The sequence below is a fragment of the Staurois parvus genome, unplaced genomic scaffold (assembly GCF_062004578.1).
Source record: "Staurois parvus isolate SC_StPar_1 unplaced genomic scaffold, SC_StPar_1.0 ptg002469l, whole genome shotgun sequence".
NCBI lineage: Eukaryota > Metazoa > Chordata > Amphibia > Anura > Ranidae > Staurois > Staurois parvus.
Window position 1 is genome coordinate 2,356 of NW_028320265.1, and position 27,865 is coordinate 30,220.

Sequence of the window (27,865 nt, forward strand, 5' to 3'; positions counted from 1 at the left end):
GACACACCACGGGACCGAGGGACAGGTAAGTGGCTGTATTTTAAAAGTCAGCAGCTACAGTTTTTGTAGCTGCCAACTTATTTTTTGACAGAGTGAGTGGAGCTCCGCTTTAATGTCACACCAGCTTCTACCAAACAGAAAAGTCACAACAGAGCACCAGCCCTAGAGTGAACAGGTAGATGTCTGCCTATATTACAAAAACTTTACCTACCTGTCATTCTCAGGGAACATCTGCCTGGCTATAGCCAGCTATACTGAAAGCCCCTAAAAGAAGCCTCTACAAATCTGAATATGTAATACTGCAGTGAGAATATGGAACAGCAAACATCTATAGAATCCAGTACCTTCCTGTATGCTGTTCTGTAGGTGGTTAACAATGGCAGCCAGGATGGTGGAGAGGCTCATCACTTGTGAACACTGTGCAAGGCCGAGCGTGAACAGTTCATTCCAGCAGGCACGAACGAGAGTGGTGTTACAATCCTGCCTGGAAAAGAATTTGGACAGTACGGATCAGATATTAAATGCCTGCCGAAGTCATTTCACACATTATCCTGTAGAAGTCATCTGGTGTGGGGTCAGGTTTACTTTAGGGCGATGGTAAGGTTTACTCTTAGTGGAAGTTTGTTGCACTGGTTCTCACTGGAGAGGAAACGCCAACAAATGAGTGTATGTGAGGTGAAAGGAAAAAACGCAGCAGCTTAACTAGTCTTAATTACCGAAGGAGACACACAGAAGTGCAAGAAAAATTTTGACTACAAGGAAGAAAATGCTGGATTAACCCCTTCACGCCGGCACCTCCCGGCCCTTTAAGAGTTTCAGAAGCCCGAGAGGCGGGGTTTAGGGTCATGCGACCGCTGTGACGCGCCGTCATGGCGGTCACATGATTGGGAAAGGTCCCAATCGAAAGAGGATATCGGGACCTTTCCGTGAGTACCGGACATGTGTGCTGGGAGCATGCGCGCTCTCAACACGTCCTTTTTTAATAGAACGCAAATGCGCGGCCGCTCGGCATTTAGGCCCAGACACCGGAAGGTCTCACATTTGCGTTCAGCCGGCGTGAAGAGGTTAATATTTGTTCTTTTACCCTTCCTGGCGGTTAATCAATATTTTTGAATGTCATAGCGGTACATTGTTTTGCATGGAAATTTGTTGTTTTATATTGTCAGCCTGTAATTCTTAGGAATAACTCGCTTAAATCTGTCCAAACAAGAGTCTAGTAAACATCCCGGGTATGTTAAAGTTTGAAACACAAAATCATAAATTATAATATAATAAATAATTATAAAAAATAATATAATAATAATAAAGTTAAGTCAATAATATAATCAAACCAAAAACACTGAAATGTGAAATATAGCGCCAAGTTCGCACATCGCTGAGCTCAGTCGCAGAATCGTTTTCAGTGTCTGATGAGGAATTTCCCCCACGAATCATTATCACTCAATTCTGCAAGTGGTTCTGATTTACTATCGCTGTTCTCTAGCCGGTCTAAAACCGCGTCTGACCTAAAGGGACACTTTTTGGACGCCATGGACGTTTCTCAGTTTCCAGGCAGAAAGAACAGTAAAAATGCAGGCAGGGCGCCGGACAAAGCACTCGGGACAAAATGTATGTGAAATGGTTTGATACAGTAATGGCATCCTAACAGATTACAATGTATTGTGTGTATGTCAAAGTTTTACTTTTTTGAATCTCCCGCCGCTTCCACCCCCCGTACATCCCAACGCTCGTAGGGAACGGAACCTGGAAGACGGATGCCAGCATCAACCGGGGGGGCATGGCCTGGGAACACAGCAGGAGGACCTCATGGGATCGCAGGACAAGGTAAGGCTCGAACTTCCTGTCCTGTGTCATTAGTACAGTGTCAGGGCTTTTTATTAGCACTGATCACTGTATGGGTATCACTGGGGATGTCAGTGACAGTTAGGCAGTTCCCACCCAGTGTCAGAATGTTCACCGCAGTCCCACTTTAAGTCGCTGATCGCCGCCATTACTACTATATATAAAAAACAAAATTACATACATAGACCGTCATTTGTAGATGCTATAACTTTCACGTAAACCAATTAATTTACACATATTGGGATTTTTGTTTAGCAAACACATAGAGCCTAAATTTATGACAAAATTTGATTTTTTTTATTTTTTTACTGGACGTGTTTAATAGCAAAAAGTCAAAAATATTGTTTTTTTTTCTCAAAAGTGTCGTCTTGTTTATAGCGCAAAAAAATTAAAACCGCACAGGCGATCAAATACCACCGAAAGAAAGCTCCATTTGTGGGGGAAAAAAAGGACATAAAATTTAATTTGGGTGAAGCGTTGCATGACTGCGCAATTGTCAGTTAAAGTAACACAGCGCTGTATAGCAAAAAATGGCCTGGTCAGGAAGGGGGGGGGGAATCCTCTGGAGGGCAAGTGGTTAATAATTTAAAAAAAGTTACATTCCTGGAATGTTGGGATAGCCAACTGTCACATTTGCTTGTGTTATCAACTAAACTGTCAAGCCATCGAATGGCTGGTGTCATATGTGCAGCGCCATGGCAGTTGCAGATCAAAAACAAGCAGTTTCCTTGGCTGTGACCCTAGGTTCACATCTGTGCGGGTGGTGCCACTGCGGATCCGCATGAAAATCAGTGGAGCCAAACCACCCGCAGAGAGAAATGCGGACCCGCGGGCGGGTGCCATTCATTCCAATGACACGCCGCCCGCACTGGAAAATGCAACCGTACTGGGAACCGAGGTTCCTGTGTGGGCTGCGTTTTCCAAGGTAGTGCAGGGACTTCTTCCCTGCGTGTCACGGGCACGGGAGTCCATTCAAATGAATTAGTTCTTGTGCCCATGCAAAACGCAGCCCACACGGCCGCACAGATGTGATCCAGGGGTAAGGGATAGGAGGGTTTAATCAGTTTACCCCCCCCCCCTTCCTGGTCACATCAAACCCGACTTGACCAGTTCGCACGATTTCAAAGTCGGGCGACATGCCAATTTCAGGTGTGATTTGCAAGACATCTGATACAATGTCCATGCAAATCGCACCAAAAGTAGCGCATGTACTACTTTAGAAATCGGTGCGGCTTCGACCAAGTTGGAACCGCACCGATATGACTGCTCTAATTGCAGACAATAGGCTGCGATTTGCAACTCGCATGGCATGCAAATCGCATTCAGTGTGACAAGGGTCTTACCCCTGGATCACATATAGGCGGCCGTGCGGACCGCGTTTTGTGCAGGCACGAGAGCCCATTCATTTGAATGGACTCCCGTGCCCCGTGACACACAGGAAAGAAGTCTCTGCACTTCTTCTGAAAACGCAGGCCGCGCGGGAACCTCTGTTCCCAGTATGGTTGATTTTTCCAGTGCAGGCGGCGTGCCATTACAACTAATGTCACCCACCTGCGGGTCCGCATTCCCCTGTGCATGTGGTGCGGCTGCACGGATTTTCAAGCAGATCTGCAATGGCACCACCCGCACAGATGTGAACAAAGTCTTAAGGCTGTCAGCAGATCGACCTCTACAAATTCAGCAGTGCCTAAAAATAGAGAGCAACTGAGCATGTGCAGAGAACGGTGAGTGTATTTACTGGATTATAAACAGTATAGGCACTAATTTATAATGGTTTACATAGCTAAAGGGGCCAGCCTGAAGTGATCTAGCAAGACTTACTTTTCTGACTAAATTTCCACTTTAAGGACAAATTGCTCCAAAGTGCCTGCAGCAACAATGGTCACTGAAGGTTTGTTTGAAAGCATATAATGCTCGTTAAGAATATGTAATTCTTTGAATGCCTGTACCACGGACATAGGTTTACTTTTTAGATCGGAAACTGCATGGTGTGCAAATTCAAAATATACTTGCACATACCGACCCTCTTGGCTCACCAGCAGAAGTTGGCTTCCTATTTGTTTTTGTCGGCCATTAGAACAATTGCTCAGGCATGGAAGAGCCCGTTTGTCCCGCTTCAGGGGGTGCGGGACCGTATGATCACTATGATGCTCAATGAACAGATGTTGAGTATCTAACGACTCCCAATGGAAATTCTTGAAAATATGGGAGCCGTGGTTGCAATATGCCTTTCCCACGCTCCCCCCCCCCCCCCCCCAGCTAATCTGGGGATGTGATGTTGCTTGGTATTGGCGTTCTCTGACCCCTGCTCTTAGTCTTGTTATCTTTTTCCTTTTGTACTCCTCTTTCCTTTTCTGTTTGTTTTTGGTGTGGCGGTGGATAGCTGCCTTTAGTTTGAGTAACTGTCGGTGTTATACTAATGTTTTTGTCATTTATGTGCCATTGATAGGCCCTGCGTGGGCGCACCTTTAGCTCTGTTGGTGTTAGAGCACTGTTTTTTTTTTATATTTTTTTTTATGTCCAATTGATAGCCCCTGCGTTTTGTTTTGTTGCTCCTGTCTTAAATTGTTTATAAATTAATAAAAACATTAAAATACAAAATAGACTTGCAAATTTATGCAACTAAACCTTTAACTAAAATGTTAGAAACCAGATTTAATTAGGTCCCCTTTGCTAACTAACAATGCTTAGTGCTGGGATAGCTTTGTAGCTTTTTTTTTTTTTTTTTTTTTGAGGCATCTTCTCCAATCCTCTAATTCTCCTGCATTTTATTCACCATCATCCAATATTAGGGGCAGGGGCGGACTGACCATTTGAGCATTCGGGCACTGCCCGAGAGCCCCGGGGTCAGTAGGGGGCCCCATGAAATGCCCCTGGTATCTTTTATAGGCTTTTTTGGGTGTGCTTTGAGTGTGGGCAAGGACACAGGGGCCCCATGATCCCCTATTGTCCGGGGGCCCCATGAGTTGTCAGTCCGCACCTGATCAGGGGTAATACATACTTAAAAGTAATACATGAAGACATGAAGTCTTGAACTGCTGCAACACAGCCACAAACCTATTACTAGCTATTAGCTGAAGAGGTGACAATCAGACTTACCCCAAGGCCTGGAAGGCAGGAATAGATCGAGCCCAGTGCATGGAAAGGAAAAGCAAGCGGGAAGCTGACTCACAAATATAATGTACATTCAGATACTCCGGCATCGGACTCGGCATAGTTAGCTGCAGCAAAAAAAAGAAAACAGATGCAGATCACATAAAACCCTGAGGTCTGAGTCTTAGAAAACATGCACGTTTACGGGGTATCACCACCTACCTTAAATGTGACATGTGTGTCTGACAAAAGGGGTCCTTCCACCTCCAGGATAGGGGTGGCCTGATCCCGGCTAATGACGTGAATGTTCCCTCCAGCTGCTGGGTCCACCCCGTCCGCTTCTGGCTGGTTCTGTCCTCCAGCTGACTCTGATGTGTTAAGTGCTTTTGCTAACGTGTCAAAAGCCCTACGAGAGTCAGTGGACAAATCTCAATGTGCGATATAGAAAAAATAAAGCAGCACACATACAATAAGGCCTCATTCACAGACAAACTACGGTGTACACCCCTGAGAGGGCCGTTTTTTTGCACACAAGGGGATGCACAGGTGTTCTATGCATCCCGTACAGGCTTTCCTATTAGTGGTGCACCATCAATTCTGATGCCGAAACCAATACCGAAAATTCAGAATGCGCGTGGCCGAAAACCGAACTGAAACGTCTGCGTATGTGGGGGTGGGGAGGCTCCAATTTTTTTTTTCTACTTTCATGTATCTGTGTGTGTGTGTGTGTGTGTGTGTGTGTGTGTGTGTGTGTGTGTGTGTGTGTGTGTGTGTGTGTGTGTGTGTGTGTGCGTGTGTGTGTGTATGTATACGCACACACACATTTTTTTTTATATATATATATATATATATATATATATATAAAAAAAAATTTAATTTAGTCCCCTATGTGACAGCAAAAGAGTGACAGGTCGTCTTTGTAAGGGGGAGGGGGTGGGGGGCAGTGTGTGTAAGGAGGGGGCAGGAGAGGAGCAGTGTATACAGAAAGGTTCCCTCGCTGTTACTGTAGGTCGGTGCAGATTGACAACTTTTTTTTTTTCTTCACTATAGCTCACAGAATTAGCTGTCACTTTTCCCGGAGCTAAAGGAAACTTTGTTTATTTTAACAAAGAAAGAAACTAAAAGGAAACATTGTTTATTTTAACTGGGGGGGGGGAGAAACTAAAAGGAAACATTGTTTATTTTAACTCTGGGGAAAGAAACAAAAGGAAACCTTGTTTATTTTAACTGGGGGGAAAGAAACTAAAAGGAAACATTGTTTATTTTACCTGGGGGGAAAGAAACTAAAAGGAAACATTGTTTATTTTAACTCGGGGGAAAGAAACAAAAAGGAAACATTGTTTATTTTAACTGGGGGGAAAGAAACTAAAAGGAAACATTGTTTATTTTAACTGGGGGGGGAGAAACTAAAAGGAAACATTGTTTATTTTAACTCGGGGGAAAGAAACTAAAAGGAAACATTGTTTATTTTAACTCGGGGGAAAGAAACTAAAAGGAAACATTGTTTATTTTAACTCGGGGGAAAGAAACTAAAAGGAAACATTGTTTATTTTAACTCGGGGGAAAGAAACTAAAAGGAAACATTGTTTATTTTAACTCGGGGGAAAGAAACTAAAAGGAAACATTGTTTATTTTAACTCAGGAAAGAAACTAAAAGGAAACTGTTTCTTTTAGCTGGCGGGGAAGTGACAGCTAATTCTGTGAGCCATAGTGAACAGAAAAAAAAAAGCCGGTAATTACATTTAAAAAGTGGCACTGACATATACATACTGTCACTATATACACTGCTCCCCTCCTGCCTTTCTCAGCCGATAGGGCTATTTTCAGTCGATGTGTTTCGGTGGCCAAAATTTAGGTGCATCCCTAATTCCTATTCATATCAAATGGGATGCAACGGTAACACAAACACAGCCGCTGTTCCCAATTTGATAGTCATGCTAGTGCATGGCCCTGAATGCAGACAGACATGAATGGGACGGGATATGCAAACACCTGTGCATCCCCATGTGGGTAAACAGGGCCCTTGCATGGGTGTACACTGTGGTGCACCCATGTGAACCAGGCCTAAGAGTTGTACTTTATGTACAAGGGAGACATCACACTTGCAAATTTGTAGCAGCAATTGTTGGGTCTATACCAGGGGTGGGCAACTGTGGCCCTCCAGCTGTTGTAGAACTACAAGTCCCATGAGGCATTGCAAAACTGACAGTTACAAGCATGACTCCCAAAGGCAGAGACATGATGGGACTTGTAGTTCACCAACAGCTGGAGGGCCACAGTTGCCCACCCCTGGTCTATACAGTTATCTTGGACCCCTCCCTCTTCTTCACAGGACTGTGGCATGTCATTTAGGATTTGCAGCCGAGCTATCTCTGTCACCGGCTGGAGCGAATTCCCTATGTAATGCTATGAAGAATGCACTAGAGGGCGGTAATATAAAATTGTGTCCTGAGCCCACTAAACCAGTGACAACCGTGGGACCCCTGAAAAACAAAACTCGGCTTTCACAGCCGCATCAGGGGCAAGAGAGGATCTCCTATTTCTGGAGAGCAGTGGACATCAATAGGGTGCTTGAACCCTGCCCCACTCTGATCAAAACACACAAACCTGTTTTGGTGGACCTGATCTTTCATGAAGCGTAGGTCAGTCATTGGTGTTTGTACCGCTTTGTCACAGGGACCCAACTCTCATTCTCTGCACACTATTCATATCCACAATTTTCAGGCACCTACCGCGTAATCTCACTGGAGAATTGGTCCTCTGGTTGGGCATCTGAAGTGTCCCCATTGTTTTCCGACTCCGTGAGACTGGCGAGCGATGTGACAACGTTTGCTAGAGTTCCCAGTCCACCCTGACTGGCTTCCGTCTAGGGATTTAGAAAACGTGCATTAAAGAATAAATGGGTGCAACTACCTTCATTTACCTACACTGGGAAAGCATGTAAATCTGACAAGCCGATCGATCACTTCCACACACCCCCAGAACATCACCCCCCAGCATGCAATTCCCAGTCTCCTCTCTCCCAACTGCAGCCCTAGGAACCCCCTGGCAGGTGCTGCTGGGTAGAGGGGAGGGACACTAACATCCATTTGATGATATCCACTACCTAGTAAAAATCTGGAAGCGACTTTGTGACGGGAGTGACTTTTGGGGGTGGGGGGACCTCTGTATCATCTCCCCAAATCATTATGTTTAACCCACCCTGTGCCTGCTTAAGGGGTACAGGGTGTGTATGTGAATGTCTGAGTCTTGTGTATAGTGTGTGTTCCTTTGTCTAGGCCACATGGCTGTCCATTGTCTGTTTGCCATGTGCTACCCCCCATTGTGCTGTGTCTTCCTGTCCAGCCAACTATTATGGGATGTACGGTTTGTGTATTGGTGTGGGGGTTGGTCAATGTCCTTTACCATGTGTTTCATCCCATTGTTCTGTGTCTGGGTGGGATGGGGCGGGCTGATGATGTATTTCCTGTTCCTGGTTGTGTTTCCCCGCCCTCTGTATAAAACATGTTGTTTGTGTAAAATAAAGATTTGTTGGCTTCCTGTATTAAGCAGAGCTGGGTGCTGTCTGTTTCCTGAGGGATTTCAAGGGTGTGGTCCATGGATAGTGTTCGGACAGGGGAAGTTGTGCTATAACGGAAAAACTCAGTGCGGTCTGGGTTCCGGTTCCGTTAGAGACTTACATTCCTTCCGGCTGTCAGTTTCCCTGGCCGCTGTGGCTGGGGAAGAAGCTAATCAAGTCCAATCTGCTCTCTTTTAGCGTAAATAAACGGCAAGTGAGACATTAGGGGGTGTCATCTCTGTAATGGAACCGGCCCCATTCTGCGTTGGGTACTTTCGTTATAATACCGCTTCCCTGTCCGAACACCGACCACAGACACCACAGCCGACCAAACAAGACTAGACGACACCAGACTTGAAGTAAACCAGAGTAGACTATTTTATTTTGACACAGATACAAGATATATACACTCAAGGGAACAATCCCCCCTCCCTGCATAATGACACAGGGCGGGGCAATCTACATTTAGTAACAAGAGACACACCAGCAGACAGTCTCATCAAGAGGAAAGGCTGCTGGAGACACCCCCCACCAAGCCAATACCCATAAAACACAAACATCCCATAATAGTTTGCTCCCAAGCAAGACACACAATAGAACAATGGGATGCAACCACATGGCATTAAACAATCAACAACTCCCCACCCCAATATTAGGACAGATCTCCTTGTACCCCAAACAGGCACAGGGTGACTTACACATAAGAGGGATATGGGGAGCTGAGACAGGGGTCTCCCCACCTCTCCAAAGTGAGCTGGGTTCCATGGGCCCCCCACCCAAAGTGACTCCCAATAAAGAGACCTGTCACAACAAAATTATATCATACAGGGGACTTTTAAAATTTCAACAAAATGGAAAAAAAAATAAGTTACACCTAAGCACTCAACCTCTCTCCCCCCCCAAAAAAGTGAGAGCAATAAATCTGGGGCCGTTATTCACGGTTAACTCTAAATGTTTGACCCGTAGATTCACCTAGGGAAAAATTTAGGGTACCGAAGTTTGTCATTGTTTCAGGGGTGCACACAATTTTAGGGCTTGACAAGTTGGGTATCTATCATAGAGAAGAGAGAAAGTGGTGCCACTCTAAGTGTAGATGGTTAAAAGGCACACGTTCCCAAATTCACTCACAAGAGTAGAAGATTAAAGAAAGGCATGTCATGGTATAACAGAAGCGTCCGGTGTACTGGTAGTCCTATGCGGTGCTTCTGGTTGGTACCCATCACTCCGGTGGCTTCCAGGGCTTGGGGGGTAGCAGAGTGGCGCAGGGAGGCTTGGACATATCGGGGTTTATTTACTAAACCTGGTTGACTCAGAATCTTGTCCACTTCTGCATAAAAAACAGCTTCCAGATTTTATTGCTGAAGCTTAACTGAACATGCTAAGGTTAGAAGCTGATTGGCTACCATGCACAGGTGCCCAAGATTCTGAGTCAACCAGGTTTAGTAAATAAACCCCATCGTGTCACAGCACAAGCCAGAATTAAAAAATGGCGCAATTTCGGAGCATGCGCGCTCCTTTCTCAGGCCGGTCCGATCGGTCTCAAAGACACTTGTCAGAACCAGCAGCAAAACACTATTGATATTATTAGCTATCTGTAAGGACATTCTTCTCACTGACCACCAATGTAAGGATCATTCTTCTCACTGACCACCAATGTAAGGATCATTCTTCCCACTGACCTCCAATGTAAGGGACATTCTTCCCACTGACCCCCAATGTAAGGAACATTCTTCCCACTGACCACCAATGTAAGGGGCATTCTTCCCACTGACCTCCAATGTAAGGGACATTCTTCCCACTGACCACCAATGTAAGGGACATTCTTCCCACTGACCACCAATGTAAGGGACATTCTTCCCACTGACCTCCAATGTAAGGGACATTCTTCCCACTGATCACCAATGTAAGGGACATTCTTCCCACTGACCACCAATGTAAGGGACATTCTTCCCACTGACCCCCAATGTAAGGAGCATTCTTCCCACTGACCACCAATGTAAGGGACATTCTTCCCACTGACCACCAATGTAAGGGACATTTTTCCCACTGACCCCCAATGTAAGGAGCATTCTTCCCACTGACCACCAATGTAAGGAGCATTCTTCTCCATGACCCCCAATGTAAGGAACATTCTTCCCACTGACCCCCAATGTAAGGGACATTCTTCCCACTGACCACCAATGTAAGGAGCATTCTTCCCACTGACCCCCAATGTAAGGAACATTCTTCCCACTGACCCCCAATGTAAGGAACATTCTTCCCACTGACCCCCAATGTAAGGGACATTCTTCCCACTGACCCCCAATGTAAGGGACATTCTTCCCACTGACCACCAATGTAAGGAGCATTCTTCCCACTGACCCCCAATGTAAGGGACATTCTTCCCACTGACCCCCAATGTAAGGAACATTCTTCCCACTGACCCCCAATGTAAGGGACATTCTTCCCACTGACCCCCAATGTAAGGGACATTCTTCCCACTGACCCCCAATGTAAGGGACATTCTTCCCACTGACCCCCAATGTAAGGGACATTCTTCCCACTGACCACCAATGTATGGGACATTCTTCCCACTGACCCCCAATGTAAGAAGCATTCTTCCCACTGATCCCCAATGTAAGGGACATTCTTCCCACTGACCCTCCAATGTAAGGGACATTCTTCCCACTGACCCTCCAATGTAAGGGACATTCTTCCCACTGACCCTCCAATGTAAGGGACATTCTTCCCACTGACCCCCCAATGTAAGGAGCATTCTTCCCACTGACCACCAATGTAAGGAGCATTCTTCTCCATGACCACCAATGTAAGGGACATTCTTCCCACTGACCCCCAATGTAAGGGACATTCTTCCCACTGACCACTAATGTAAGGAGCATTCTTCCCACTGACCCCCAATGTAAGGAACATTCTTCCCACTGACCCCCAATGTAAGGGACATTCTTCCCACTGACCCCCAATGTAAGGGACATTCTTCCCACTGACCACCAATGTAAGGAACATTCTTCCCACTGACCCCCAATGTAAGGAGCATTCTTCCCACTGACCCATAATGTAAGGAGCATTCTTCCCACTGACCCCCAATGTAAGGAACATTCTTCCCACTGACCCCCAATGTAAGGAACATTCTTCCCACTGACCCCCAATGTAAGGGACATTCTTCCCACTGACCCCCAATGTAAGGGACATTCTTCCCACTGACCCCCAATGTAAGGGACATTCTTCCCACTGATCACCAATGTAAGGGACATTCTTCCCACTGACCACTAATGTAAGGAGCATTCTTCCTACTGACCACTAATGTAAGGAGCATTCTTCCCACTGACCCCCAATGTAAGGGACATTCTTCCCACTGACCCCCAATGTAAGGGACATTCTTCCCACTGACCCCCAATGTAAGGAGCATTCTTCCCACTGACCCCCAATGTAAGGAGCATTCTTCCCACTGACCCCCAATGTAAGGGACATTCTTCCCACTGACCACTAATGTAAGGAGCATTCTTCCCACTGACCACCAATGTAAGGAACATTCTTCCCACTGAACCCCAATGTAAGGGACATTCTTCCCACTGACCCCCAATGTAAGGAACATTCTTCCCACTGACCCCCAATGTAAGGAGCATTCTTCCCACTGACCCCCAATGTAAGGAGCATTCTTCCCACTGACCCCCAATGTAAGGGACATTCTTCCCACTGCCCCCAAATGTAAGGGACATTCTTCCCACTGATCACCAATGTAAGGGACATTCTTCCCACTGACCACCAATGTAAGGGACATTCTTCCCACTGACCCCCAATGTAAGGGACATTCTTCCCACTGACCCCCAATGTAAGGGACATTCTTCCCACTGACCCCCCAATGTAAGGGACATTCTTCCCACTGACCCCCAATGTAAGGGACATTCTTCCCACTGACCCCCAATGTAAGGAACATTCTTCCCACTGACCACCAATGTAAGGGACATTCTTCCCACTGACCCCCAATGTAAGGGACATTCTTCCCACTGACCACCAATGTAAGGGACATTCTTCCCACTGACCACCAATGTAAGGGACATTCTTCCCACTGATCACCAATGTAATGGACATTCTTCCCACTGACCACCAATGTAGGGGGCATTCTTCCCACTGACCCCCAATGTAAGGGACATTCTTCCCACTGACCCCCAATGTAAGGGACATTCTTCCCACTGACCCCCAATGTAAGGGACATTCTTCCCACTGATCACCAATGTAAGGAACATTCTTCCCACTGACCCCCAATGTAGGGAGCATTCTTCCCACTGACCCCAATGTAGGGAGCATTCTTCCCCATGACCACCAATGAATTAATTTAGTAGGGGTTCCCCAAGTACGTAAAATTATTTTAAGCGTATAATGGGTAACTAGGAAGTCTAAAGTAATAGTTACAATTACTGGGCTCACCTTGGAGTCTCCAGACAGAACCACAGTGCCGTCTTCTCTTACAAGTGGCTGCTGTATATTGACCAGCATCCCCGGATCGAGAAGTCCTGATTGCCTTATAACAGAGAAATGGGTATTTTTTTTTAAAGGTCATGGTACAGACAGGTGTGCATTCAATAAAGCAGCCAAACAGCAATGACCGAAGTAAGTGCACCAACCTGAACCACCAATCAGGTTTCAGTTTATTGCTGCTTATCGAATTGAAAATTCTCTTCAGTAATACATGTTGCAACAAACTCATTCTAAAAGCAAGAAGTTTTTACTTTTCACAAATAATGCGAACAAAAAAAATGCAGTAATCCTTCAAAAAAACGTTTCATTCACATAATTTACCACTTAAAGTGATGCTAAAGGCTTTTTTTTTTGTTAAAAAAAAAAAAAAGTCATACTTACCTACTCTGTGCACCATTATTGCAAAGAAAGATCCCTTACCTTTTCTTCTGACAGTCCTCCGCCGACGCTTCTCCTTCCTCCAGGTGCCTCCGTAGCAAGTCAGGTGCTAAGGAGGTACCCATGCAGGCGTGCTCCTGAGCCGCGCTGTGTGTTTCCATAGACACACACATACACACAGTGCCAGCAAGCCATGAGCCCCCCTACTCTGTCCTCAAAGATGTTTGACCAACAGCAGCAGGAGTCTATGGCTCCAATGTAAGGGACATTCTCCCCACTGACCCCCAATGTAAGGAGCATTCTTCTCCATGACCACCAATGTAAGGAGCATTCTTCTCCATGACCACCAATGTAAGGAACATTCTTCCCACTGACCCCCAATGTAAGGGACATTCTTCCCACTGACCCCCAATGTAAGGAGCATTCTTCTCCATGACCCCCAATGTAAGGGACATTCTTCCCACTGACCCCCAATGTAAGGGACATTCTTCCCACCGACCCCCAATGTAAGGGACATTCTTCCCACTGACCACCAATGTAAGGGACATTCTTCCCACTGACCACCAATGTAAGGAGCATTCTTCCCACTGACCTCCAATGTAAGGGACATTCTTCCCACTGACCGCCAATGTAAGGGACATTCTTCCCACTGACCGCCAATGTAAGGGACATTCTTCCCACTGACCCTCCAATGTAAGGGACATTCTTCCCACTGACCCCCAATGTAAGGAGCATTCTTCCCACTGACCACCAATGTAAGGAGCATTCTTCTCCATGACCACCAATGTAAGGGACATTCTTCCCACTGACCCCCAATGTAAGGGACATTCTTCCCACTGATCACCAATGTAAGGGACATTCTTCCCACTGACCACCAATGTAAGGAGCATTCTTCCCACTGACCCCCAATGTAAGGAACATTCTTCCCACTGACCCCCAATGTAAGGGACATTCTTCCCACTGACCCCCAATGTAAGGGACATTCTTCCCACTGACCCCCAATGTAAGGGACATTCTTCCCACTGACCACCAATGTAAGGAGCATTCTTCCCACTGATCCCCCAATGTAAGGAGCATTCTTCCCACTGACCCCCAATGTAAGGGACATTCTTCCCACTGACCACCAATGTAAGGGACATTCTTCCCACTGACCCTCCAATGTAAGGGACATTCTTCCCACTGATCCCCAATGTAAGGGACATTCTTCCCACTGACCACCAATGTAAGGGACATTCTTCCCACTGACCCTCCAATGTAAGGGACATTCTTCCCACTGACCGCCAATGTAAGGGACATTCTTCCCACTGACCCTCCAATGTAAGGGACATTCTTCCCACTGACCCCAATGTAAGGAGCATTCTTCTCCATGACCACCAATGTAAGGGACATTCTTCCCACTGACCCCCAATGTAAGGGACATTCTTCCCACTGACCACCAATGTAAGGAGCATTCTTCCCACTGACCCCCAATGTAAGGGACATTCTTCCCACTGACCCCCACTGTAAGGGACATTCTTCCCACTGACCCCCACTGTAAGGAGCATTCTTCCCACTGATCACCAATGTAAGGGACATTCTTCCCACTGACCACCAATGTAAGGAACATTCTTCCCACTGACCCCCAATGTAAGGAACATTCTTCCCACTGACCACCAATGTAAGGGACATTCTTCCCACTGACCACCAATGTAAGGGACATTCTTCCTACTGACCCCCAATGTAAGGAGCATTCTTCTCCATGACCACCAATGTAAGGGACATTCTTCCCACTGACCCCCAATGTAAGGGACATTCTTCCCACTGACCACCAATGTAAGGAGCATTCTTCCCACTGATCCCCCAATGTAAGGAGCATTCTTCCCACTGACCCCCAATGTAAGGAACATTCTTCCCACTGACCCCCAATGTAAGGAACATTCTTCCCACTGACCCCCAATGTAAGGGACATTCTTCCCACTGACCCCCAATGTAAGGGACATTCTTCCCACTGACCACCAATGTAAGGAGCATTCTTCCCACTGATCCCCAATGTAAGGAACATTCTTCCCACTGATCACCAATGTAAGGGACATTCTTCCCACTGACCACCAATGTAAGGGACATTCTTCCCACTGACCCCCAATGTAAGGAGCATTCTTCCCACTGACCCCCAATGTAAGGAGCATTCTTCTCCATGACCACCAATGTAAGGAGCATTCTTCTCCATGACCACCAATGTAAGGGACATTCTTCCCACTGACCCCCAATGTAAGGGACATTCTTCCCACTGACCACCAATGTAAGGAGCATTCTTCCCACTGATCCCCCAATGTAAGGAGCATTCTTCCCACTGACCCCCAATGTAAGGAACATTCTTCCCACTGACCCCCAATGTAAGGAACATTCTTCCCACTGACCCCCAATGTAAGGGACATTCTTCCCACTGACCCCCAATGTAAGGGACATTCTTCCCACTGATCACCAATGTAAGGGACATTCTTCCCACTGACCCCCAATGTAAGGGACATTCTTCCCACTGACCCCCAATGTAAGGGACATTCTTCCCACTGACCACCAATGTAAGGGACATTCTTCCCACTGACCCCCAATGTAAGGAACATTCTTCCCACTGACCCCCAATGTAAGGGAAATTCTTCCCACTGACCCCCAATGTAAGGAGCATTCTTCCCACTGACCCCCAATGGACCCTCCGCCGACGCTTCTCCTTCCTCCAGGTGCCTCCGTAGCAAGTCAGGTGCTAAGGAGGTACCCATGCAGGCGTGCTCCTGAGACGGGCTGTGTGTTTCCATAGACACACACATACACACAGTGCCAGCAAGCCATGAGTCCCCCCACTCTGTCCTCACAGATGTTTGACCAACAGCAGCAGGAGTCTATGGCTCCACTGTCCGCAGCAACTCCTTCGAGACCAGGAAGCGAGGGAAGCGGTGCTGCAGCCGTGACAGTGCTGGAGCGATGAAAGAAGCCAGGTGAGTGTTTAAAGTTGGATGTGGGCAGAACAGGTAGTTGGGCGTTTTCATCTAGTGAAGAATGTATTAAAGCGGAACTTCACTCTCCTAATCAACAATGACCATTTGTACTCCTTATGCTGCTAACATTAGTAACTAGAGAGGAAAGTTTATCATATTTACTTGTTTTACACCTTTTTTTTTTTTTTACATGTCTTCAGTTGCTTCCTGGTTTCCATGCCTAGGCAAATGATGTCATACATCTCTTCACGGGAGGAGGGGTTTTCTCAGATAAGAACACCCCCCCCCCCCCACATGAATGCCTGAGCTAAGGGATTCCAGGGAGAAAATGATAACCATGACATATACAGTATATAACAATCAATTCACTGACAGATATTGTCAAACACATCCAAAAAAAAAAAGTACATTATGCCGAGTCTAACCTCCCACCATCTTTGTCGGAGACGAATGTTGGCGTCGCTATAAGCGGACTTCGCAGATCCTTCCGGATGTAGATCTTTTCTGTAGATGCTGCACAGTTGGATGGCTTCTCCCGCTGAATGTCAAATGGTTTCCGCTCACTTTGCACCGCTACAACAGACCAGCATTTCTGATTACAATTTTTGGTAACTCGTCACTTTTTTTTCTTTTTTGTACAAAAACAACAGTAACAAGAGTAATACACTCAACTTTCAGATTAAGTCACCAGTGGGAGACGTAGCAAGGGGAGCTGAGCTGCTGTGTCATAGAGAGGTCAGAGAGAGCTGATCTAAAGAGCCACTGCTGAGAGGGCAGAGCTGCTGAGTCATGGAAGAAAAGAAAAAGAAGAAAAGAAAAAAGGAAAAAGAAGAAAAAGAAAAAAAAAAAAAGAAGTCACCAGTGGGGGACATAGCAAGGGGAGCTGAGCTGCTGTGTCACAGAGAAGACAGAGCTGATCTAAAGAGCCACTGCTGAGAGGGCAGAGCTGCTGAGTCATGGAAGAAAAGAAAAAAGAAGAAAAGAAGAAGAAAGAAAAAGGAAAAAGGAAAAGTTAAAAGAAGAAAAAAGAGGAAAAAGAAAAAAAAAAGTCACCAGTGGGGGACATAGCAAGGGAAGCTGAGCTACTGTGTCACAGAGAAGACAGAAAGAGCTGATCTAAAGAGCCACTGCTGAGAGGGCAGAGCTGCGGAGTCATGGAAGAAAAGGAAAAATAAAAAAAAAAAAAAAAGAGGAAAAAGAAAAAAAAAGAGGAAAAAGAAAAAAGTCACCAGTGGGGGACATAGCAAGGTGAGCTGAGCTGCTGTGTCACAGAGAAGACAGAGCTGATCTAAAGCGCCACTGCTGAGAGGGCAGAGCTGCTGAGTCATGGAAGAAAAGAAAAAAGAAGAAAAGAAAAAAGAAGAAAAGAAAAAGAGGATAAGGAAAAAGAAAAAAAGATGGCTTTTTGATGAAATAATCCCAGAGGGTTAATTGTTTGTTTCTTCCAAAGGGATGCTGACATTGCAACTTTTCTCATTAGAACACTGCAAGTGCACCAGCTGATTAGCAATGAAATGTCTCTCCCATTCACAGTCACATAATTTTATTAAACAAACAGCTTTTTCTTCAAAGCAGAAACAGGTAGGAATCTGTAACAGCGTTTATTAAAATCCCTGCAATGTACATTAATCACTAAGACAGGGGATTTATCTTTTCCAATCAAAGTATAGTTGCTCTGTGATTGGCCACAGCTATCACATGGTAAAGATGGGCTCTGATTGGCCCTGTATGTACCACATGATCACAGTGATCAATCACAGAGGTCATCGCAATAGTACACAATGAATGGCTATGAATAAAAGCCATTCATTGTGTACCAATGTCGTGTGATTGCTGTCGCAGAGGTCACGTGGTACTGGCCCGGTATACCAATATGTCATCTGTCCTCCACAGGACACAGCGGGTGACAGATCGCGTTGCAGCGCACCTACTAGGACGTGCTGCAGGGCGTGTAACTGGGAGGACGTCATATGACAAGGATCAGGGCCCTCCTAACCCTCTTGTATTGAACTGAATTGTTGCTGTACTGTCTCCCGTTATATTGTAAAGCGCTGAGCAAACTGTTGGCGCTATAAATCCTGTATAATAATAATAATAATATATAAATCCTGTATAATTATAATAATAATATATAAATCCTGTATAATAATAATAATGACATTCTCCCAGATCTAGGGAGCGCCCGCTTGACTGTCATTTGGATGGCCAGTGACTTGTTTAACCCCTTCACGCCGGCACCTCCCGGCCCTTTAAGAGTTTCAGAAGCCGGAAGGCGAGGCGGGGTTTAGGGTCATGTGACCACCGTCACGGCGGTCACATGATCGGGAAAGGTCCTGATCAAAAGAGGAGATCGGGACCTTTCCGTGAGTACCGGACAGGTGTGCTGGGAGCGCGCACTCTCGGCACATGTCCTTTATTAATAGAACGCAAATGTGCGGCCGCTTGGCGTCTAGGCCCAGACGCCGGGAGACCGCACATTTGCGTTCAGCCAGCATAAAGAGGTTAAACCTTTCCCGTCCGGCCTATTGGCAAAGGCTGAGCAAAGAAGATGAAAAGAAAAAATCAGAGAAAAATGGTGGCAGTGATGAGCAGAGCGATCTTTGCCGGTTTAGAAACTCAGCTGCGCATTATGGTGAGTTCTCCCACGTTCTCTTCAGCTCAGTCTCGCTGTAAGGCTGCAGATCACACTACAAGAAAGTCCCTGGTATAAAATTCATCCTACAGCCCCTAACTTGTTCATCGCCCACACATCTGACATCATAAGTACACAAGTCGCACCAGATATCAGCATTTCTTCACGCAAACAGGGCGGCAATGTCACTCGCAACAAAAACATTGTAAAGCTAGCCCGAGGACAAATAGATGGCACATTTATTACGCATTTCTAGACGCGACTTCACTGCAGCGGAAATAATTTTGGCTCTTACTGTGGATATACAATTTACTAGCTAAAAATACAGATGTTTACTGATGTTACCATTTTTTATTTAGATTAGGTCTGTCCCTTCAAAGCTTAATTAGATAAGAAGCGCAGTGCTCAGGATGTACAGTAATAGAATGCCGCAGGGCAAAAAACGCACATGTGTGATGTAAAAAATAGTTAAGCAAGTTAACCCCTCACCTTCCTGAGGATTCCCCCCCCCCCCCCCCCATCCTGACCAGGCCATTTTTTGCGTTACGGCGCTGCATTATCTTAACTGAAAAATGCGCGGTCATGCAACGCTGCACCCAAATGAAATTTGCGTCCTTTTTTTCCCCCCACAAATTGAGCTTTCTTTCGGTGGCATTTGATCGCCTGTGCATTTTTAATTTTTTGTGCTATGAAAAAAAAAAAAAAAAGACAGACAATTTTGAGAAAAAAAAAAACACAATATTGTTGACTCTGCCATTATAAATGTCCAGTAAAACAAATGTAAAAATTCTAATTTCGTCATAAATTTAGGCCAAAATGTATTCTGCGACATGTAAATATATGTAAATTAATTGGTTTACGTGAAAGTTATAGCGTTTACAAATGGCGATTTTATATATATATATATATATATATATATATATATATATATATATATATATATATATATATATACACATATATATATATATATATATATATATATATATATATACAGTCATGGCCGAAATTGTTGGCACCCTTGATATTTTTCCTGAAAATCAAGTATTTCACACAAAAAAGGTATTGCATTAACACATGTTTTGCTATACACATGTTTATTCCCTTTGTATGTATTGGAACAAATATAAAACAGAGGCAGAAAAGCAAATATGACATAATGTCACACAAAACCCCAAAAATGGGCTGGACAAAAGTATTGGCACCCTTAACTTAATATTTGGTTGCACACCCTTTGGAAAACATAACTGAAATCAGTCGCTTCCTATAACCATCAATAAGCTTCTGACACCTCTCACCCGGAATTTTGGACCACTCTTCCTTTGCAAACAGCTCCAGGTCTCTCTTATTGGAAGGACACCTTTTCCCAACAGCAATTTTAAGATCTCTCCACAGGTGTTCAATGGGATTTAGATCTGGGCTCATTGCTGGCCACTTCAGAACTCTCCAGCGCTTCTTTGCCATCCATTTCTGAGTGCTTTTTGACGTATGTTTGGGGTCATTGTCCTGCTGGAAGACCCAGGATCTTGGACGCAAACCCAGCTTTCTGACACTGGGCCCTACAGTGCGACCCAAAATCCTTTGGTAATCCTCAGATTTCATGATGCCTTGCACACAGTCAAGGCACCCAGTGCCAGAGGCAGCAAAACAACCCCAAAACATCATTGAACCTCCACCATATTTTACCGTAGGTACTGTGTTTTGTTCTTTGTAGGCCTCATTCCGTTTTCGGTAAACAGTAGAATGATGTGCTTTACCGAAAAGCTCTATCTTGGTCTCATCTGTCCACAAGACGTTTTCCCAGAAGGCTTTTGGCTTACTCAAGTACATTTTGGCAAACTGTAGTCTTGCTTTTTTATGTCTCTGTGTCAGCAGTGGGGTCCTCCTGGGTCTCCTGCCATAGCGTTTCATTTCATTTAAATGTCGACGGATAGTTCGCGCTGACACTGATGCTCCCTGAGCCTGCAGGACAGCTTGAATGTCTTTGGAACATGTTTGGGGCTGCTTATCCACCATCCGGACTATTCTGCGTTGCAATCTTTCATCAATTTTCCTCATCCGTCCACGACCAGGGAGATTAGCTACAGTGCCATGGGTTGCAAACTTCTTGATAATGTTGCGCACTGTGGACAAAGGCAAATCTAGTTCTCTGGAGATGGACTTGTAACCTTGAGATTGTTGATATTTTGCCACAATTTTGGTTCTCAGGTCCTCAGACAGTTCTCGTCTCCTCTTTCTGTTGTCCATGCTTAGTGTGGCACAGACAGACACACAATGCAAAGGTTAAGTGAACGTCTCTCCTTTTTATCTGCTTTCAGGTGTGATTTCTATATTGCCCACACCTGTTACTTGCCCCAGGTGAGTTTACAGGAGCATCACATGCTTGTAACATTCTTATTTATCCGCAGTTGTGAAAGGGTGCCAATACTTTTGTCCAGCCCATTTTTGGAGGTTTGTGTGACATTATGTCGAATTTGCTTTCTTTCCTCCCTTTTTTTGTTTTGTCCCAATACACACAAAGGGAATAAACATGTGTATAGCAAAACATGTGTTAATGCAATACGTTTCGTGAGAAATACATGATTTCCTGGAGAAATATCAAGGGTGCCAACAATTTCGGCCATGACTGTATATACATACATATATATATATATATATATATATATATATACATATATATATATATACATATATATATATATATATATATATATATATATATATATATATATATATATATATATATATATACACATACATATATACTGGGATTGTATTTTTTTTTTTTTTACTAGTAACGCCAGCGATCAGCGACTTATAGCAGGACTGCAGCGGATATTCTAACACTGGGGGGAAGTGACTTGGTGTCACTGACATCCCCAGTGACACCAATACAGTGATCAGTGCTAAAAAAAAAAAAAACCACTGACACTGTACTAATGGCACGGGGGAGGAAGGGGTTTACATGAGGGGCGATCAAAGGGTTAACTGTGTGCTGGGTGTGTTTTCCTGTGGGGTGGTGTCAGTGTGCTTCACTGTAAGCACACTGCTTTGGATGGCTGTGCATGAGCTGACAGGGAGGAGAACTGTTAGTAAACAAAACAGTTCTCCTCCCCATCGAGAATCCATGGAAAACACCGAGCGCCGGCGAGTAATCACCAGCCGGGACCAGGTGATTGACAGCAGGCAATAATCGCATGAAAAATCTGACAAGTTGGTTGTACCAAAGTCGAACAGTTGATTTGGGTACAATCAGTCTGCCTATAGATGAACCAGCCAAGATTCGAACCATCTATGGCCAGCTTAAGGCTCACTTAACACTACAGAATACAATAGCTTCATGGGAAGGATTCCCCCATCAATACTGTGTTGAAGGGGGAATCAAGATATTTTCCTTCCGGCAACCCGTGGCTGCAGGAAAGAACATTGAATCATCTATGGCTAGCTTTAAAAGGTATGGGTGCTAAAAAAAACGCCATCTTTAGACTTCCCTGAATAGTAGGTTGCCTTTTTTGAGGCTGTTCTTATTGAGCAGATGAGGGAAAAGTGAAGTCAGACTCTCAAACTCACATTCCATTTTCATGCCCATTTCTAGACATTTCTTGAGGCGACAAAACTGGCATCGGTTCCGGTGGTGCTTGTTGATGACGCAGTCCTGGCTGCTGCGACAGCTGTACGTCAGGCTTTTCCGGACGCTTCTTTTAAAGAAGCCCTTGCATCCTTCGCAGCTGACAGCCCCATAGTGGCGACCTGAGGGGGGGAAAAAAAATATGGTGCACATTGAAAAAAGGGTCTGCAACCTGAAAAAAAAAATACCCGTCACTGAGAAGAGGGAAGACATATTGGAACTGATTTACTAAACTGGAGAGTGCAACATCTGGTGCAGGTCTGCATAGAAACCAATCAGCCTCCAGGTTTCATCGTCAAAGCTTAAAGCGGAGCTCCACCCAAAAGGGAAAGTTCCGCTTTAAGCCTTTGTCCCCCGCTCCCCATTAAGGACTGGCACCTTTGGGGAACGGGTGTCCGAATTTGACAGGTACACGCTCCCACTTACGCTGCGATCGCTTGGGCAATCGGAAGCGGAAGTTGTTCTTCCCCCCTCCCTCCCCGTAGTCTTCTAGGACACATGACAGGTCCCAGAAGACTACGGACCATTCACAAAGCGCAGCGCTTCTTGCGACTGCGCAGTGGGCACCCGGCTGTGAGGCCGCAAGCTGTCACAGCCGGGTTGCCCACACTGAAGATGCCAGCGCCAGGGAGAGAAGACGGCCGGTGAAACCAGCGGTGGTGAGGACAATGCCGGACCGAGGGACAAGTAAGTGGCTGTATTTTAAAAGTCAGCAGCTACAGTTTTTGCAGCTGCTGACTTTTTGTTTTTCAGGTGGAACTCCACTTTGATTGAACAATTTGAAGATAGAGGCTGATTTGGCTAACATGCAGAGCTGCACCAGATTCTGAGTGCTCCAGTTTTAATAAATCAACCCTACTGTGAGCTCATCCAATATTGGCCAGATCACTACCATCACCTAAACCAGGGGTAGGTAACCTGAGAGCCGCAGGACTACAAGTTCCATCATGCCTCTGCAAGTCATAGCTGTAACTGCCAGTTTTGTAATCTTTGCAATGCCTCATGGGAAATGTAGTTCCACAACAGCTAGAGATCTGCAGGTTGCCTACCCCTGACCTAAACCAACAATGTTAAAATCGTTGTAAACCACTGAAATATGAACAAAGCATATCCCTCTATAATGTGTACTTGTCTCAATCCAGAGCACAAAGTGTCTTTTCTGCCTGTTGCCTCCTTCCTCTGCCAATAGCATGAGTCACTTCTGACAAGTTTTCCTGACACCAAGAAAAAAATGGTGACAGGGGAGGGAGCTCCACCAGATTGACAGCCTTAGCTCTGTTCCTGTGAGCTATGTGAAGGAGGGTGTGTTTCTGACCTCCAATCAGCTCTCAGAGCTCTCCTCACTGAGCTCTGCAGAGTGTACTTTCAGCTCTCAGACAAGCTTTATCAATGCAGCACTTTGAGCAGCTGTAGAGAAGAGAAGACTGCAGATAAACAGGTACAATCTATGTAGGAGAATTTGTTTCATCTCTGTGTATCATCCGAGGCCGGTCACTTCACTGGGTATATGTATGGGTTCAAAACCACTTTAAGGCTGATCTATGGGAACAAACAGCCCCGAGACATAACAAGAAATTAACCCTTGCAATGCAGGGAGGCCTCACTGCAAGGATTTTTTTTAAATCTCTGAGGTCCAGCTTTAATCCCACCCCCAATTAATCGCTATCTATAAAAAAATGACATCACTCAGCTGGTCCAGATTGGGGAAAGATCCTGACTTCAAAAGACGGGATCCACTTCAGAGTCTGGAGCAAAACCTGGCTCAGCCTCACAGCGAGCCGCTGAGAGCCTGAGCCAGCCGCTCCCTCCCATTCCACAGCCCATCGCTGCAGTGAGCGCTGGGAGGTGCAGAGCAGACTGCGGTGACTGACAGCTGTGAGAACTCAGCAATCAGAGGTCATGTGATCGCTGAGTTCTCACGCTTAGAGCCGGTGGGGGGACCGATGATGCATCCACCTGGGTAAGTATAAATGGGGGGGAGGAAAAAGAGAGTCCACACTTCTCTTTTAAATTCTGTACCCATTGAAAAAACACACTTTATTTTCTCTTTAAAGGCCATATTCATCTTTTAAAAACAATAAATGCACAAATTTGCACGTAAAAAAAATTAGCATTCTAAAGAGCATGCAGAGCATTGTACCTGTGATCAGCAGATCGTGGGTGCAATCTGAGGCTCCTGCAGACTATCAGGATCACTGTCTGCTCGGGCAGGCAGTTACTAGAGAGCAGGAAGATAACTGAACTATGAGAGCGCTCACCAGTGCCCTTGTAGTTCCTTGAGAACTACAAGTCGTCAGCTGCAATGGCTGACGTTACTGGTAGTTTATCCATTCACAGGAAACTATGAATGAATGAAGCGGCTGGCCTTGTGGCCGGAGCCCCGCATGGTCAAGCTGTTTTCAAAAAGTGACAGCGGGTGCAGGCAGAGGATCCTCCGCCCACTGTCATAGGGAGGGAGGATTGGGGAGGAAAGGATGCAGATTCTGGCGCATGTTACATGTTCCACCCTAAAAATAGGTAGAACATGTAACATGTTCCAAAGGTGAACTTATCCTTTAAAAAGTACCATTGATGTACTAGATCACGGGTGTCGAATTGGCGGCCCTCCAGCTGTTGCCAAACTACAAGTCCCATGACCCTAGGTTCACACCTATGCCGCCGTATTGGCCGCATTTTGCACCGGCACGAGAGCCCATTCATTTGAATGGACTCCCGTGCCCCTGACACGCAGGGAAAGAAGTCCCTGCATGACTTTGGAAAACGCAGCCCACATGGGAACCTCAGTTCCCAGTACGGTTGCGTTTCCCAGTGCGGGCGGCGTGCCATTAGAACTAACTCCCGCGGGTCCGCAATTCTCTGTGCGGGTGGTGCGGCTGCACGGATTTTCGTGCGGATCCGCAACGGCACCACCCGTACAGATGTGAACCTGGGGTCAGGCATTGCAAGACTGACAGTTACAAGCATGACTCCCAAAGGCAGAGGCATGATGGGACTTGTAGTTTCGCAACAGCTGGAAGGCCGCCAGTTTGACACCCCTGTAATAGATGATCAACGCACAAAACAATTTTCAACAAACCTGATGCTTTGTCCCCGCACACTACGCAGTATTCGATAATCTGAGGCCGCTGCACTTCTGTTTTTCCCAGAAGTCTTTCCACAGACGCTGCATCCGTTACTATCTACAGGAAAGATAGGACGTGTAAAAAATAAAATGAGAAGAGGCAACGATACAGCATTGACGAACGACATAGCCGCACTGCATTCAAGAAAGAATCTGACAGCAACTGCAAACATAGTGTTGTGTGAATGAACAGATTACCATATCATCCATATTGCCCGAAAGGTATCACTTTCATGTACTTAGCTGAAAACCAATGATCTCTGTGTGGGAGCAATGCAATGGTCTTTAGGCAGAGGTCTGGTATTCCCTCCTGCTGTGTCTGAGCCAGGACTCTCCGATCGGAAGCATGAGCTTTGCTGATTGGATAGTTACAGCTCTGACTTAGTAGAGGGTGTGTTGCACCTCTGCAATGAGGCTGCTGCTTCCACGGAGAATAAGGGTCCCATTTTAAAGCATGCAGGCTGTGGCTGCTTTTTAAAAAAAAAAAAAAAAACTGTAAGACATTGGACACCTTTTGTTTTACCCTCGGTTCGCACCTATGCGACCGTGCATTTGAATGGACTCCCGTGCCCGTGACACGCAGGGAAAGAAGTCCCTGCACTTCTTTGGAAAACACAGCCCGCACAGGAAGCTCGGTTCTCAGTACGGTTACGTTTCCTAGTGCAGGCAGCGTGCCATTAGAACTAATGGCACCCGCCCACGGGTCCGCAATTCTCTGTGCGGTTGGTGCGGCTGCACGGATTTTCGTGCGGATCCTCAGCGGCACCACCCACACAGATGTGAACCGGGGGTTAATGTACCTTGAATTAATTTAGCTAATTTAAACTGAAGGTTCAGATTGGCATTTAAATAGGTCAGTTAAAGATGGATAGAGTGCAGAGTAATTACAACACCGGTCAGTGTTCATTGCTACCTGTTAAAGCGGAGTTCCACTCACACTGTAAATAAAAAACTGTAGCTGCTGACTCTTAAACAGCCACTCACCTGTCCCACGATCCCGCGGTGTCCTCCCCGCAGCCCGTTTCACCAGCCGTCTGGTGTTCCAGGCGCCGGCATCTTCAGTGTGGGCACCTGGCTGTGACAGCTTGCGGCTTCACAGCCGGGTGCCCACTGCGCATGCGCGAGTAGCGCTGTGCTTCTTGAATGACTCCATAGTCTTCTGGCACCTGTCACGTGTCCCAAAAGACTACGGGGAGGGAGGACAACTTCTGCTTCCGATTGCCTAGGCCAGTGGTCGGCAAGCCGCGGCTCGCGAGCCACATGCGGCTCTTTACACGCTTTAATGCGGCTCTTGTGTGCCGGGCACCCGCTCCCCTCCCTCCTCTCGGGCGGCAGGGACTCTGCAGCGTGATCCAAAAAAAAAACAGCCAGGGCAGCGCGCTCAAATGCAATGATTAGCCAGTCTCGCTGCCACTCACATCCTGATAGCCAGTGATTGGCTGTCAGGATGTGTGTAGGCGGGGCAGCGTGACGAACGTGAGAGGAGCTAGGCTCCTCTCACAGTCCGCCCTGAAGACCGGAACGGCGCGGGAACACAGCGAGAGGAACGAGCGGAGCAAAGGTAAGTGAATTGACACAGGGGGGACTTGGCTTACTACTTGCTACTTACTTACTACTACTATATGAGGGATGAATTACTATATGGGGGATGAATTACTATATGGGGGATGAATTACTATGGGGGATGAATTACTATATGGGGGATGAATTACTATGGGGGATGAATTACTATATGAGGGATGAATTACTATATGGGGGATGAATTACTATATGGGGGATGAATTACTATATGGGGGATGAATTACTATATGGGGGATGAATTACTATATGGGGGATGAATTACTATGGGGGTTGAATTACTATATGGGGGATGAATTACTATAGGGGGGATGAATTACTATAGGGGGGATGAATTACTATATGCGGGATGAATTACTATGGGGGATGAATTACTATGGGGGATGAATTACTATGGGGGATGAATTACTATATGGGGGATGAATTACTATATGGGGGATGAATTACTATATGGGGGATGAATTACTATGGGGGATGAATTACTATATGGGGGATGAATTACTATATGGGGGATGAATTACTATGGGGGATGAATTACTATATGGGGGATGAATTACTATATGGGGGATGAATTACTATATGGGGGATG

At 45.9% G+C, this 27,865-nt stretch overlaps 1 protein-coding gene across 1 annotated transcript in view; it reads right to left on the minus strand.

The window, feature by feature from the left end:
• Positions 1-300: 300 nt before the first annotated feature.
• LOC149430753 (nuclear receptor subfamily 2 group C member 2-like) overlaps positions 301-27,865 on the minus strand; it is a gene marked incomplete at its 3' end in the record, with an annotated part of 42,703 nt that continues 15,138 nt past the window's right edge. Inside the window, exons 4-11 of the mRNA XM_089666011.1 lie at positions 25,654-25,756; positions 22,520-22,699; positions 16,743-16,890; positions 12,920-13,013; positions 7,668-7,801; positions 5,158-5,341; positions 4,942-5,063; positions 301-484 (exon numbers count right to left, since the gene is read on the minus strand). Coding sequence (XP_089522137.1) covers positions 301-484; positions 4,942-5,063; positions 5,158-5,341; positions 7,668-7,801; positions 12,920-13,013; positions 16,743-16,890; positions 22,520-22,699; positions 25,654-25,756 — 1,149 coding nt within the window. The remainder of the gene's footprint in view (positions 485-4,941; positions 5,064-5,157; positions 5,342-7,667; positions 7,802-12,919; positions 13,014-16,742; positions 16,891-22,519; positions 22,700-25,653; positions 25,757-27,865) is intronic.